At 36.7% G+C, this 14,898-nt stretch overlaps 1 protein-coding gene across 2 annotated transcripts in view; it reads left to right on the top strand.

Annotated features, from left to right (window-relative positions):
- Window positions 1-13,222, top strand: part of LRP12 (LDL receptor related protein 12) — a 73,265-nt gene extending 60,043 nt beyond the window's left edge. For both annotated transcript variants that reach the window (XM_006729608.3, XM_006729607.3), the window contains 4 exons: window positions 2,866-3,068; window positions 4,857-5,961; window positions 7,512-7,644; window positions 10,945-13,222. In XM_006729608.3, coding sequence (XP_006729671.1) covers window positions 2,866-3,068; window positions 4,857-5,961; window positions 7,512-7,644; window positions 10,945-11,811 — 2,308 coding nt within the window. In that variant the 3' untranslated portion in view covers window positions 11,812-13,222. The remainder of the gene's footprint in view (window positions 1-2,865; window positions 3,069-4,856; window positions 5,962-7,511; window positions 7,645-10,944) is intronic.
- Window positions 13,223-14,898: the final 1,676 nt, after the last annotated feature.

Raw genomic sequence — 14,898 nt, 5'->3', positions numbered from 1 at the left:
TCCTAAATGAAATACTAGCAAACCAAATCCAAGAGTGTATACATGAATAGATATTGATTGATCATTTCTTTTGTTCTGGGAAGGATCCTGCTTTCCTCAATCTTAAACATTTTAGTGGATAAAAGTGTATTAAGGGAGTCCTTAGCTTGAATCTGACTAGCCCACCCATAAACAATTATCAACTTTGGATAAAAGTTTTTTAAAAACTACTCAAAGGTCCTGGAAAGTAATCAGAAGCTGGCAGAAACTGGAAGGAATTAAACCCTTGAAAGAAGGGATCCACCCTGGTGAGATACGTTTGCTTCCTGTTAGCTCCCCATGCAGAGTGGAGTAACTAGAACTCAGACAGACCACCAAGTCTCGTGGGCTTGAGGTGGTATCACAGGGTGGAGTTGAGGCTGTCAGAGTAATGGAAATTGAAAAGGCAAATCCTGGAAAGGAGAGAGCCCCAATGTAGGAAGCCCTTATATCTGCATATAAATTCTTCTCAAATTCTTTGCTCTTTTCTGAACTGTGCATGCTTAAGAGATGCTAAGGAAGCTGGTAAAAAGAGCTGCTCCAGGATTTCAGTGGCTATGCACTGCAGCTGAGGCAGAGTTTGAAGTCTGAAACCTGCTGAGTTTGAGGAGCTTGGTAAATACCTTGGGATTTTATTGAAACCACAGAAATGTCGTATATTATAAGTAAAGACAATGTCCCAAAATTAAGAATTCACCGAAGACTAAGGGCAAAGCTGAACAAAATCTCCACAGGTACAGGATGACCAGACCAGGATGTTCCATGCATGATAAAACCAAGTAAGTGTAAAAATCTTGACCTATCCCTGAGAACACAAAAAAATGAATTCAAGATAAGTCCTAGATATGAACGTAAAAGCTAAAACTCTAAAATACTGGAAGAAAACATTGTTGAATATCTTGGCGTAAGCAAAGGAATTTTAGAGAGGACACTAAAAACACTAAACATAAAGGGAAAAATAAATTAGGCTCATCAAAACTAAAATTAAAAACCTCTGCTCATTAGGAGATACCATTAAGAAAATGAAAAGGCAATCCATATAAACTAGAAGAAAACATCAGCAATACATATATCTAACAAAGGACTTGAGTCCAGAATATAAAATTAATTTTTTTTTAAAGATTTTATTTATTTATTTGACAGAGAGAGAGACACAGCGAGAGAGGGAACACAAGCAGGGGGAGTGGGAGAGGGAGAAGCAGGCTCCCCGCAGAGCAGGGAGCCCGATGCGGGACTCGATCCCAGGACTCTGGGATCATGACCTGAGCCGAAGGCAGTCACTCAACCGACTGAGCCACCCAGGCGCCGTAAAATTAATTTTTATAACTTGAGAAAACAACCCAGTTTTTTAAAATGGACAAAAGGCTTGAACAGACACTTCACAGAAAATGTAAGAATGGCCAATAAGCACATGAAAAGATGTTCAATATCATTAGTCCTCAGGGAAGTGCATAGAACCACAGTGAGAGATGTCAGTTCACACCAACTAATGACAGGTTAAAAGGACTGACATCACCAGCTATTGGAGAGAATGTGGGTGCGGATATCTGTACATTTATCTTGCATTATAGACATACCCCCAACAGGTACATGTTTATACTACATAGAGAATCTTTAAATAAGAAAAATTTCTGATGGATGAAGGATGATATAACAAAGCAATTCATAGGAAAAGAAATAGTAAACAGATTGGAAAAAATGTTTCAATCTCAGTAAATAAGGAAATGGAAAACAATTGGCAACAGTTTTTTAAAAAACAGAACATCCCAATTTTCCAGAGTCATGGAGTATAAGGTTCTTTCATAAGACTTAATGGAAATTAATTGGTATAAATATTTTTGTCAGTGTCTGTCAAATTTAAAGTGGAATTTTGTCTTTTGACCTAGCAATTCTACTTAGAAAAATATGTCCTAGAGAATTATTTGCTCATGTAGAGATACCTGGATAAGGATTCTTTGAAGCATAATAGTGGAAAACTGGAAACAATCAGATTATCTGGCAGTTTTTGCTATAGTTACTCACACTATTTAAAGAGGAAATATCCTGATGTAAAAATCTTTGAATAATTAATTTCATTATCACAGTTTAAGGCAAAGGCAAGGAGATAAAGTCAGAGATTCCCTTCTTGGTGGAGACCTGTTATTGGAAAATAGTATCTTAGTTTCTCTTTTTTCATAGCAGTAGTTAATTTTGTATGTGCTCTTGACTTTTTTTGCATGCCCATATTTTGTGAACTATAAGATAATCTTTGACTGTAACATAACTTCTGTAAAAAAAAAAAAAAATTCCCAAACTTAGAGATTTTTCACTATTGATACAGATTTTTTGTTTGTTCATATTTACTTTTTTTACTTTCCTCGGGTTTGTGCTATTTGCTCCCTGAAAATGTAACCTGCAAACTTTTCACTAAGCAAGCAAATGAACCAGTCTAATCTAAGAGGAGGCTGACTTTCTGTGTGTACTTCAGTTTATCAGATTATGGAGTAGTGTCTCTAGTTCAAATACAGGACAGTTAGGATATTCTGAACTAGAAGTGGTCCTTCCTAAACACACACAGAAGAAAAAGAAACAAGGTGCCAACTAGTACCCATTTTTTTTTAGCATTATTTTGGAGTCTGGTATTACATATGAAGAAGTATTGTTTGAGAATCTGGGAAAAAGATATAAACATTAGGAACATAGAAACAGTGTTATTGTTTGCTGATGATAATGGTTGTATGCCTGGAAAACCCAGGACAATCAGTGAATATGGAGGCTTATAATAAAGTCCTCAGTTATATTGTATTATTATGAAATTTTTTCCAAAATTGCTCTTATTAATAGCCTTTTCTGACTTTTTATTTCTAGTTTTCAGGATTTTGATATTCAGGGGTCCAGAAGATGCAGTTTGGACTGGTTGACGATAGAAACGTACAAGAATACTGAAAGTTACAGAGCTTGTGGTTCGACAGTTCCACCACCATATATTTCTTCCCAAGACCACGTCTGGATCAGGTTCCATTCCGATGACAGTATCTCTAGAAAGGGTTTCAGACTGGCATATTTTTCAGGTGTGTTTTTAAAAAAGAAAAAAGATAATGAACAGAATTCTGTGGTGTTAAGTACCAAGTCACTCTGGGGCTAGTCTTCTAAAACAATTTCCATTTAGCCTCAAGGCTGTTGAGATTGAAGAAGGTTCAGGTGCTTTAGAGCACAGTCTCAAAAAGGTGTTTTGTATATTCTCATAAAATGATCAATTTTATAAGCTAAGGTCAACTTTCTTTTTTAAATATTTAAATACATTTATTTTAAAAGTAACTTTTTTCCCCTCGAGTGTTTACTGATATCCTGAAAGTTACTTCAGAAAGTATTTTTGTGTGTCTGACTTAACCATTGTCTTTACAGCTTCACAGAAAAGACATTGCATTTCACCTCCATGGTTTGTAGTATCAGAAGTCTTCTTATACTACTCTGAATCTTTTTTTTCAAAAAGTGTGACCAGGTCATACATATGTGAATGACTCAGAGTATTAGAATTACATATACTTTTTGCTGAAAATCATTTTACATCTTATAAAATTTGTAATTGTCTTTCAGCAAATATGCAGCTTTTTCTCTTTTTTCTTACAAACACAGCCTTTGTAATACTTACTTAGCTTCTGAAGCACATTTTCTGTCTCCTCTTTACCAATAAGTAAGTTGTTAATGAAAAAGTAAGTATTGGGGCGCCTGGGTGGCTCGGTCGTTGAGCGTCTGCCTTCGGCTCAGGTCATGATCCCAGGGTCCTGGGATTGAGCCCCACATCGGGCTCCCTGCTCCGTAGGAAGCCTGCTTCTCCCTCTCCCACTCTCCCTGCTTGTGTTCCCTCTCTAGCTATGTCTCTCTCTGTCAAATAAATAAAATCTTAAAAAATAAATAAATAAATAAAATTTTTTTTAAAAAGTAAGTATTGTCATAAACATTGTTAGTTTTGGGGACCATAAGGCTCTAATGTTTGATTTTCTTCCCCTACCCCCTTATTGGTGTATATTTAGGATGGTACACTACAATAATTGGAATTTTATAGGTATTTCAAGTTTTTTTTCTCTCTCTCTCCCCTTACTATTTTGCTAAATAAATTTATACCTTTAGCTGAGATTCATGCAGTGTTTTGCTTTTGTGCAAAATATATATATATAAACAAGAACTAGAAAAGAATATGAAAAAATTGATTTGGAAAGGTGATTATTATGGATGAATTTTTCTTTATTTCAATATGCCTGTCATTCTAATGATGTTTATACAATAAATTATTTAAAAATTTTAGGCAGTATAGTCTATTGGCTCATGTATCTTAGATTACTAAATGTTCTGCAGTAAAATAGCTCTCTACAAAAGCAGAATTGTTCTCCTCCCTTTTTTTTTTTCCAAGTTTTTATTTTAATTCTGGTTAACACACAGCATAATGTTGGTTTCAGGAGTGGTGAGAATTTAGTGATTCATCACTTACATACAACACCCGGTGCTCCTCACAGCAAGTACCCATCACCCATTTTAAAGCCATCCCTTTACCCACCTCCCCTCCAGCAACCCCCGGTTTGTGTTCTCTTCACTTTGGGTCAAAATACAAACGTCTTCGTGGAACAAACAATAGGTGTTTAAAATAAATTGAATTGTTGAGCCAATATTAATTTGTTGAGTCAATATTAATTTGCTGTTAGAACCTAATCTATTTTTTAAAATAAGATTTTTTAAACCCCTATCGCTTAGCCTTAGTTAATGTTTGTTATAAAAATACCACTTGCTGTTCTGCATCTTTTAAAAGAGCATGGTTTTTCCCTCCTTTCCTCTCCATCTCCGTCCTCCCCACACCCTCCCAGGGAAATCTGAAGAACCCAGCTGTGCTTGCGATCAGTTCCGCTGTGGCAACAGCAAGTGTATACCCGAAGCCTGGAAGTGCAATGGCATGGACGAGTGCGGGGACGGGTCTGACGAGGAGGTCTGTGCCCGAGGAGCCCATCCCCCGACGGCCGCTTCCTTCCAGCCCTGTGCCTACAACCAGTTCCAGTGTCTGTCTCGCTTCACCAAGGTTTACACTTGCCTCCCCGAATCTTTAAAATGCGACGGCAACATTGACTGCCTGGACCTCGGAGACGAGATCGACTGTGACATGCCGACCTGCGGGCAGTGGCTAAAATATTTCTACGGTACTTTCAGTTCTCCCAATTACCCAGATTTCTATCCTCCCGGAAGCAACTGCACCTGGTTAATAGACACCGGAGATCATCGTAAAGTCATTTTACGCTTCACCGACTTTAAACTCGATGGTACTGGTTATGGCGACTACGTCAAAATATACGATGGATTAGAGGAGAATCCAAACAAGCTTTTGCGGGTCTTAACGGCCTTTGATTCTCACGCACCTCTTACAGTTGTTTCTTCTTCCGGGCAGATCAGGGTCCACTTTTGTGCCGACAAAGTGAACGCTGCAAGGGGGTTTAACGCCACTTACCAAGTAGATGGCTTCTGTTTGCCGTGGGAAATACCCTGTGGGGGTAACTGGGGGTGTTACACGGAACAGCAGCGCTGTGATGGGTACTGGCACTGCCCGAACGGAAGGGATGAAATAAACTGCACCATGTGCCAAAAGGAAGAATTCCCGTGTTCCCGAAACGGAGTCTGTTATCCTCGTTCTGATCGCTGCAACTACCAGAATCATTGCCCAAATGGCTCAGATGAAAAAAACTGCTTTTTTTGCCAGCCAGGAAATTTTCACTGTAAAAACAACCGTTGTGTGTTTGAAAGCTGGGTGTGCGATTCTCAGGATGACTGCGGCGATGGCAGTGATGAGGAGAATTGCCCGGTAATTGTGCCGACCAGAGTCATAACTGCAGCCGTCATAGGGAGCCTTATCTGTGGCCTGTTACTGGTCATTGCATTGGGATGTACCTGCAAGCTCTATTCTCTGAGAATGTTTGAACGAAGGTCAGTATCAAGACAAAACTATAGAGGCTGTGCCTTCTACAATAAACATGGTCCCGGTACTTGCAATAGAACTGTAGCGCGATCAGCAATAGCAAACCAAAACTTTGGTTTTATGCTATTTTTGGAAATAAATATCTTTCATGATTTATGAAATGAGTGTGAAAAGATTAAGACCCAAGAGGCTAAACACGTTTTAAAAACTAATAGAGTTATGAGGTGAGAAAAGCCAATCTGTATCTACCAGTTTCTGTTTTCAGATTAATCTGTTTTATAGGAACTTTGCAAGCTGCAGTTCTCAGTTGTAATGTTTAAACCTGTGTTTTTATAAATATGAATTCAACAGTTGCAAATATTTGAGACCCTACTGTGTTCACAGCACTATACAGATGAGTAGAAAAATGAGTAAGGCATAATCTGGCAGGCACTTTACAGTTAGGAGGAAGCCATTGGTGGGTGGAATAAAATGACAAAAATATAAATGCTGTAAGTGCTACAAAACAAAGTGGTACAAAAGTCAAAAGATACCTGATTTGATGAGGGGATATGGAAAGGCTTTTATTGAAGAAGTGCCATTTGAAATCTGTAAGTAGAATGTAGATAGGGAAAAGGTATTGTAGTTGAAAAAAGTAGCCTGGGAAGATGGCACAGAAGTAGGAATCCCCAGCATTGCTTGGAAAAGTAGCACCTCGTTCAGTGTGTCTGGAGCCTAAGATACATATGAAGGGCTAAAAGGTAAAACTTAGAACACAGGACCAGTGTCATGTTGTGGAGGACCCTGAGGGCCATGTGTCAGAGTTCTCAGTAAGAAACGGTTAGGTATTAAAGGGTGACCTTCAGGGAAGGTTTTCTTCCATGTGGTGCAGGATAGACTGGACCTGGGAGAAGCTGTTGGCAGAGAGAGAGAGGTCCCTTAGGAGGCTATTGTGGAGACAATGACCCTGCATTCCGGGAGAGTTACAGATAATAGATTCAGTGAAGACCTTCATGTCCCAGACAGCTAAGCTAATAGATGCACAGAATCAAAGTAATCATGCTGCATCTTTTCTTTGAGCAAGTATAAATGGCCAGAAGACTTTTTACTACACTGCAGCATAAGAGCTCAATGAAGAAGAGTCCGAGGTCTTGAGTTTAAGAACAGGCTATGCCAGAAAGTGTATTGGCGACTCATTTCACTCTTTTTCCTCATCTATAAACTAAATGTGTTGAACTTGGTGATTACATTCACCTAAAATCCAAAGCCCCTTATGTTCTTAGGGGTTTAAAGATCTAATACCTTTACCTTTTGTGGGGATTTCTAATTCATTAAAACTTAGTGATCCAAGCTCTTAGTATAAAGCCCCATGAGGATAGACTGTCGTCTTCTTCTTTGTATTCTCAGTGTAGGAATGGTATAGATATTCAATAAATGTAGGTTGACTAAGCTTTAAATATGGTCAGATATATTAAGGTTCAGATTGTTTTCATTGCTGATTAAAAAATTATTAGTTTGGCTTGCCCTTTTTTTTTTTTTTTTTTTTTAACTCTTTTTATCCCCCTGTTTTCTCTCAAAGGTCATTTGAAACACAATTGTCAAGAGTGGAAGCAGAATTGCTAAGAAGAGAAGCTCCTCCCTCTTATGGACAATTGATTGCTCAGGGTTTAATTCCACCAGTTGAAGATTTTCCTGTTTGTTCACCTAATCAGGTATGTTGCATTTTATGATTTCTGTTTCATAAAATGAATTATATATTTGTATGTATGATAAAGGAACTTTGTCATAATTTTTGCAGTCAAGTCAAGGATTAAATATATGGAGGATTTAAAATTTTAATTGTTTCATTGTATTTTAACAAATGCTACAAAATCAGTTTTTCATTCTTCTGATTTAGTTATGTGATTCTTAAGCATTTTACTGTTTAGGATGATTTGGTGCATTAAAATTCAGAAGTAAAGTTTGGTAAGTTATTTTCTATTTGAACTAAACATCTGGAAGATTGTTAAAATTAGTATGCTGTATTAGTATCATGCTAGATTAACTAGTTAATAAGTAAAAGTAATTATAATTAAATAACATTTCCACCTGACTTGAGGGAAAACTTCTTCATAGCTAGATTTTACAGTGTTTAAGAATTCATACTATTTTCTTTAAATAGTGACTAGTAACATATTACTAACATGCCGGTTAACTAGTTAATAATAAAAGTAATTGCAATGAAGTTAACATTTCCACCTGACTCAGGGGAAAACTTCTTCACAACTAGATTTTATAGTGTTTAAGAATTCATATCATTTTCTTTAAATAGTAACTCAGTCTTGATTAATGTTTCTGAATTCTTTAAATTTCTATCAGCATTTTAAAAATTTCTTTTTCAGGAACGACTGGGTAGGTGGCTCAGTCAGTCAAGTGTTGGACTCTTGATCTCAGCTCAGGTCTTGATCTCAGGGTCGTGAGTTTAACGCCCATAATGTTCTCCACCCTGAGGCTGCCTTCAAGAGTTTAGCCAATTGTGGAGTTAGAGGAAGTTAGATGTAATTTGCTAAGTAATGTAATTTGTAATTTGCTAAGTAAACAATTCAGAAGTTCCACTGGTTGGAATTTTGTGTGCAAAATAGGAAAAGGGCTGCCTTCGAGAGTTTAGCCAATTGTGGAGTTAGAGGAAGCACAGTCTACACAAGGCAGCTCTCAGGCCTCGATCTCAGGGTCGTGAGTTTAAGCCCCATAATGTTCTCCATTCTGGGCTTGGAGCCTACTAAAAATAAATAAATAATATATTACATTATATAATACATATTATATATCTATATATAGATATATATAGATATATATATATATAAGAGTTTTTAAAAAGAAAAATAATATTCTAAATTACTGTCTCATTCAAAAATAGAAATGCTTTCTAAAGAATGCTTTCTTCTGCATCATAAACTGAAGAAGTATATAAAATTATTTCTAAAACATTCATGAGATCCCCTTATAGAATCTAATGTTAAATTAATTTTAATTAAACAGACTTTTAACTAAGTAGAGGGGTTCACCTCACTGTGACAGACTGTAATGTGGAAGTCAGCATTGTTGATCTTGATGAGAGCTGCATAAAAGAGAAGCTTATCTGCAGAGCCTTCTGTTCATTGCTGGGTGTAACATAGTGCTCACACAAAAGCCTTAGAACTTGAGTGCTAATGGTGAGGACCACATTTATAGAGAAGTTCCTTAAGGATGTGAACCTTTTTTTTTTTTCTTTTTTAAATTTATAATTACGTACTTTTTTAAACATTTTTTTTATTTTATTATGTTATGTTAATCACCATACATTACATCATTAGTTTTTGATGTAGTGTTCCATGATTTATTGTTTGCGTATGACACCCAGTGCTCCATTAGGTACTTCTTAATTGGTGAAAAATCTCAACTCATTTGTATAGCAAATCCATGTATGCTGATACTCAGATTTCTTATTGACAATCTGTGCTTTACTAAGGCTCGATTATTAAATATTCCTGTGAAAGTAGTTTCTTTGCTTTCTCTGAATTATATTCCTGAGTTTATGTGTTACAAGTAAATTTAATACCCATCTTGAAGAGAGATGAAGAGCCATGCTATCACATCTTTCCTTTCCCTCTTTTCTTCTATGAGGGTAAAGGCAGGAGCTATTCATTTTGGCAGAGGGAAATTATATCATCATTGAAAAGGGAGTACATCGATTCACCATCCTTTCCTGGAAATACTGTGTTTTAAATACCAGATGCCACAAATGAAAACTCTGTCTGTTCCAAGTTTGAATACTCCTTTTTATAACCACTAGATGGAGCTTGAAGACTGTTTTAAATAAATGTTGTATGTCTTAAAAATAATCCATAAATGTATTCATCTAGGAAAAAGTAAATTTTCAAAGGATATGATAATTTATGCGTAACGCTAAGCTGTAGAAAATAAAACTTAATCTTTGAAGACCGAGAAGAGTCCAGATGTCTCAAATACCATTGTGTAGTGCTATAAGCAAATTCTTTTTAGCTTGTTTCCTGTGCTGTATTACAAATTAATTCTCTTATTTATGACAATAAAAATCAATCTTCAGTGTCCAACAAATCCTTGAGAACCAACTGTGCAATATAACTTTCACATGTTTTAGAAAGCTTCAGTCTTGTAAATCAAATCTGACTTGTTCTATGTTTAAAAAAAAAAAAATGTAAAACAGATAAAGGGCCTAGTTTACCTTCCTAGCTAGAGAAGTATCAAATAATTTTTTATTTCAGCTTTGGTGCACTTTTAGAATTGGATTACAGGGGGCGCCTGGGTGGCTCAGTCATTAAGCGTCTGCCTTCGGCTCAGGTCATGGTCCCAGGGTCCTGGGATCAAGCCCCACATCGGGCTCCCTGTTCCGCGGGAAGCCTGCTTCTCCCTCTCCCACTCCCCCTGCTTGTGTTCCCTCTCTCGCTGTCTCTCTCTATCAAATAAATAAATAAAATCTTTAAAAAAAAAAAAAGAATTGGATTACAATGTGCAGTTTTAATTTTTTTTTTTTTTTTTAAGATTTTATTTATTTGTGAGAGAGAGAATGAGAGACAGAGAGCATGAGAGGGAGGAGGGTCAGAGGGAGAAGCAGACTCCCTGCTGAGCAGGGAGCCTGATGTGGGACTCGATCCCAGGACTCCAGGATCATGACCTGAGCCGAAGGCAGTTGCTTAACCAACTGAGCCACCCAGGCGCCCCAGTGTCCAGTTTTAAAATAAAATAGTTGTAACTGATATTAAACATCACTTTAAAGTCACATATATAAATAGTGAAGTGTCAAGAAAATCTAAAGCAAGTGAACAATGGTATAAGTTATAGATTAGATTCTGTAGTAGGGTGAACCTATATAGATGAGAGAATTTAATTCATCCTTCATAGACCCTAACAATCAATAATAGCATCTTTAACCACAGCACATTCTTATTCAAAGGGTGCTTTCTATTTTCACACTTCATTGTTAGCTATCTTAAGATCTTTTTTTTTTTTTGTAGGCTTCTGTTTTGGAAAACCTGAGGCTAGCGGTACGATCTCAGCTTGGATTTACTTCAATCAGGCTTCCGATGGCAGGCAGATCCAGCAACATTTGGAATCGTATTTTTAATTTTGCAAGATCACGTCATTCAGGGTCATTGGCTTTGGTCTCAGCAGATGGAGATGAGGTCGTCCCTAATCAGAGTACCAGCAGAGAACCTGAAAGAAATCATACTCACAGAAGTCTGTTTTCCGTGGAGTCCGACGACACAGACACAGAAAATGAGAGAAGAGATATGGCAGGAGCATCTGGTGGGGTTGCAGCTCCTTTGCCCCAAAAAGTCCCTCCCACAACAGCCGTCGAAGCAACAGTGGGAGCAAGTGGAAGTTCCTCAACTCAGAGTACCCGAGGTGGTCACACAGAGAATGGAAGGGATGCAACAAGTGTGGAGCCCCCGGGTGTGAGTCCAGCCCGTCACCAGCTCACAAGTGCACTCAGTCGTATGACTCAGGGGCTGCGCTGGGTACGTTTTACATTAGGGCGATCCAGCTCTATAAATCAGAACCAGAGTCCTTTGAGACAGCTTGATAATGGGGCACATGGAAGAGAAGAAGATGATGATGTCGAAATGCTGATTCCAGTTTCTGATGGAGCTTCAGACTTTGATGTGAACGACTGCTCCAGACCTCTTCTCGATCTTGCCTCAGATCAAGGACAAGGATTTAGACAGCCATACAGCGCAACAAACCCTGGAGTAAGGCCAAGTAATCGAGACGGCCCCTGTGAGCGCTGTGGGATTGTCCACACTGCCCAGATACCGGACACTTGCTTGGAAGTAACACTGAAACAGGAGACGAGTGATGATGAGGCTTTGTTACTTTGTTAGGTACGGATCGCAGCAAGGGGGGTTGTGTACAAGTTGGAGCAATATCCATTCATTGTTTTGTAACTTTACAATTAAACTAGTTTTAATTTAAAAACAAAAAAGATGCAGGGTGATTTCTTATTATCATATGTTAGCCTGCATGGTTAAATTAAACAACTTGTAACTCTATGAACTTTAGAGTTTACTATTTTAGCAGCTAAAATTGCATTATGTATTCATATTGTTCAATAATGTTCTTCCATTCGTTTCTAATTGTTTTTATCCTGGTACTGTAGTTCACAGTAGACGTATGGCTGCTGAAACTCATTTGACTGTCAGTTTCTCTCTCCTATGTTAAAACATTTGTTTGTACAAAACAGTACCTTCATTTCATTGAACCCTTTATGCTGTTTGCCAATACATCTTGCAACTTAATATACCAGATGTTAAGGCTGTTAATGTACAAAAAAAGGCCCCTTATATTCACCTGTGTTTTTATTTGTATAACATTTGTCTAAATATTATTGGATTTCATCATAATATGAGCTTGTCAAAGGGAAAAACCTTGTCTAAAAATTTTTCTCTTACGTTTAACATTCAGTGATGTGAAATTTAGATAGAGTTAGATAAATTAATGGCAAAAACAAAACTTTTATAGATTTTCTAATGTTGACTTTAATACTCTAATATGGTACAAACGAAATGGTAAAATCCCAAGTCATTTCTTTTTTCATCTCTATTTAGGGACAGAATTAAACAGATGAAGATACTCTACTATGCATTAAATCTTGAACTTTATAAAATATGTACAAAAATTGTACAAGATAAGTTCCAGCTGGTAATGTCCTTCCCTGGTACAGGGTTATGCTTGTATTGGACCCTAGGGATTTGCACTAAAATCATATCAAGGTCACAGATGAGTTTAGTGCACAAGCACTATCACTTTAAATACTGTCATTTGCTATCACAATGACTATATATTTCCATAGCTTTGGGGGGGGCATTTTTATTACAACTTGAAATTGCTTTGCTGGTTTCATATTTATTTGTTGTATTTAAAGACTGCATTATTGTAAGAGTGATTTTCAATATATTTTATTCATGGGGGGGATCGTGCTACATGTCAAAAAGCAAATTAAGAAATCATTCAGATCCACCCCCCCTTTTTAAGTAGAATGAATTGCAAACCCCGCATATTTTTTTATTGTCAATTCTTGTTTATTTATTCTTTAGCTGTCTGTTTTAGTAGCTTAATGATTATGAAAAAACGTATTTGTGTGTGATTATTGCTATTTATTAAATTTTCAGTACTTTGCTGAATGTCATTTTAAAGCATGTTTGAGGTCTTGTGTATTTGTCGTGTTATGCTGTCAGGAAGAACTGACTGAAATGTTTTAATATGTATCAAAAATTAAAATCACTTTTTTTTGTATTGCCTTGAGGTACTTTTTAAATCAGAGTTGCTGTTTATTTTTGTTGCATTTTTGTGCATACACAGATTCAGGCCATAAGATATGCCATGTGTCTAGAAGAAAAAAATGAAGGGTGGATAGTCTTCCTTAACCACTTTATAGTAAAGTAGTAGGTTACACCAGCACTCGAGGGTCGAAATTCCTAAGGAACTGAATAAATTTGCCTTTGAGAACACTGCTTCTTAATTAATGTTTCTTAGAAGATGCAATAACTCAATCAGTTCTCTTTTTATATGATTTTCAGATGCATTTCAGACCCCTATAGAATATTTTCCTGGCAGAATTTGCATTACCTAATTAATCTTATTTAGGTCCTACTAATAATATACTATATTATATAGGTTTCTTGGTTTTGTTTTTGGCATGTCTTAATATCTTTTTTTAATTAACATACACATCTTCCTGGTTCAAACAGTACAAAGTAAGTCTCTCCCCTATCCCTGACACCCATCCAGAAACCCTCATTGGTTTTGATACCAATATTAAGGAAGTCCTTTCTGTTTATTAATTTTCTACCCACCTACCAGCCTGCCATTTTCTTATAGTTAGTAATATTACTTATTTTGTGTTTTCCAGTTACACAATTATATCTTCCAGTTTGCATACCTCTTTACATTTTAATTGCATTGTCTAGTACTTCTAGAACATGTTAAATATATAGTTAACCATGTTAAGGAGTATCCATTGATCCCTATGTTATAAAAAGCCAAGAATGCATGTTGAATTTTATCACATGCCTTATCACTATGGAGATGATCATATGATTTTTTCTCCTTTCATCTTTTAATATGAATTTTATTAATATATTTTGTAATTTTGAACCATTCTTGCATTACTGAAATAAACTACTTGGCCGTGTGTATTATTTTAATATATTGCTAGAATTATATTTTATTTCGGGTATTTGCAACTGTATTCATCAATGAGATTAGTCTATAGTTTGTGTGTGCTGTCTTTAGGAGGTCTGGTTATTAATTTTATGCTGGAGAATTTACAGACTTCCTCTGCTCTGGAACAGTTTAAATTGCATTGGAATGGATGTTCCTTAAAATTTCAGTGAAATTATCTGGGCCTGATGGATGTTTGGCAAATAGCTCTTTGACAATTTTGTTGGTATCTTCTGTGGTAATTGGTCTGTGTAGTTTTTGTATCTTAACTGAGATCATAAGTCATCCATTTCACCCAGGTTTTCAAATTTAGTTGCCTAGAGTTGAGCAGAGTTATCTCTTTCTCATTTGTGCATGTGGCTCTCCCTTGTTTATTATGTTTGCTCTTTTATTTTCTTAATTAAGATAGCTAAAAGTTGACCTTTTAAAACATTTTTTGTTTGGGGCGCCTGGGTGGCTCAGGCATTAAGCGTCTGCCTTCGGCTCAGGTCATGATCCCAGGGTCCTGGGACCGAGCCCCACATCGGGCTCCCTGGTCGGCGGGAAGCCTGCTTCTCCCTCTCCCACTCTCCCTGCTTGTGTTTCTGCTCTCGCTGTCTCTCCCTCTCTGTCAAATAAATAAAATCTTTAGAAAAGCAAAACAAAAACATTTTTTGTTTGTTTCTCCCAGAGTCTTATGTTCTGAATGTCTCTATTCTATGATTTTTCTGTTTTCCAATTAACTGACTTTCACTTTAGTAAATTTCCCA

This window comes from Leptonychotes weddellii, chromosome 4 (assembly GCF_054177405.1).
Source record: "Leptonychotes weddellii isolate Sample4059 chromosome 4, ASM5417740v2, whole genome shotgun sequence".
NCBI classification, from domain to species: domain Eukaryota; kingdom Metazoa; phylum Chordata; class Mammalia; order Carnivora; family Phocidae; genus Leptonychotes; species Leptonychotes weddellii.
This window is presented reverse-complemented; position numbering and strand designations above follow the sequence as displayed.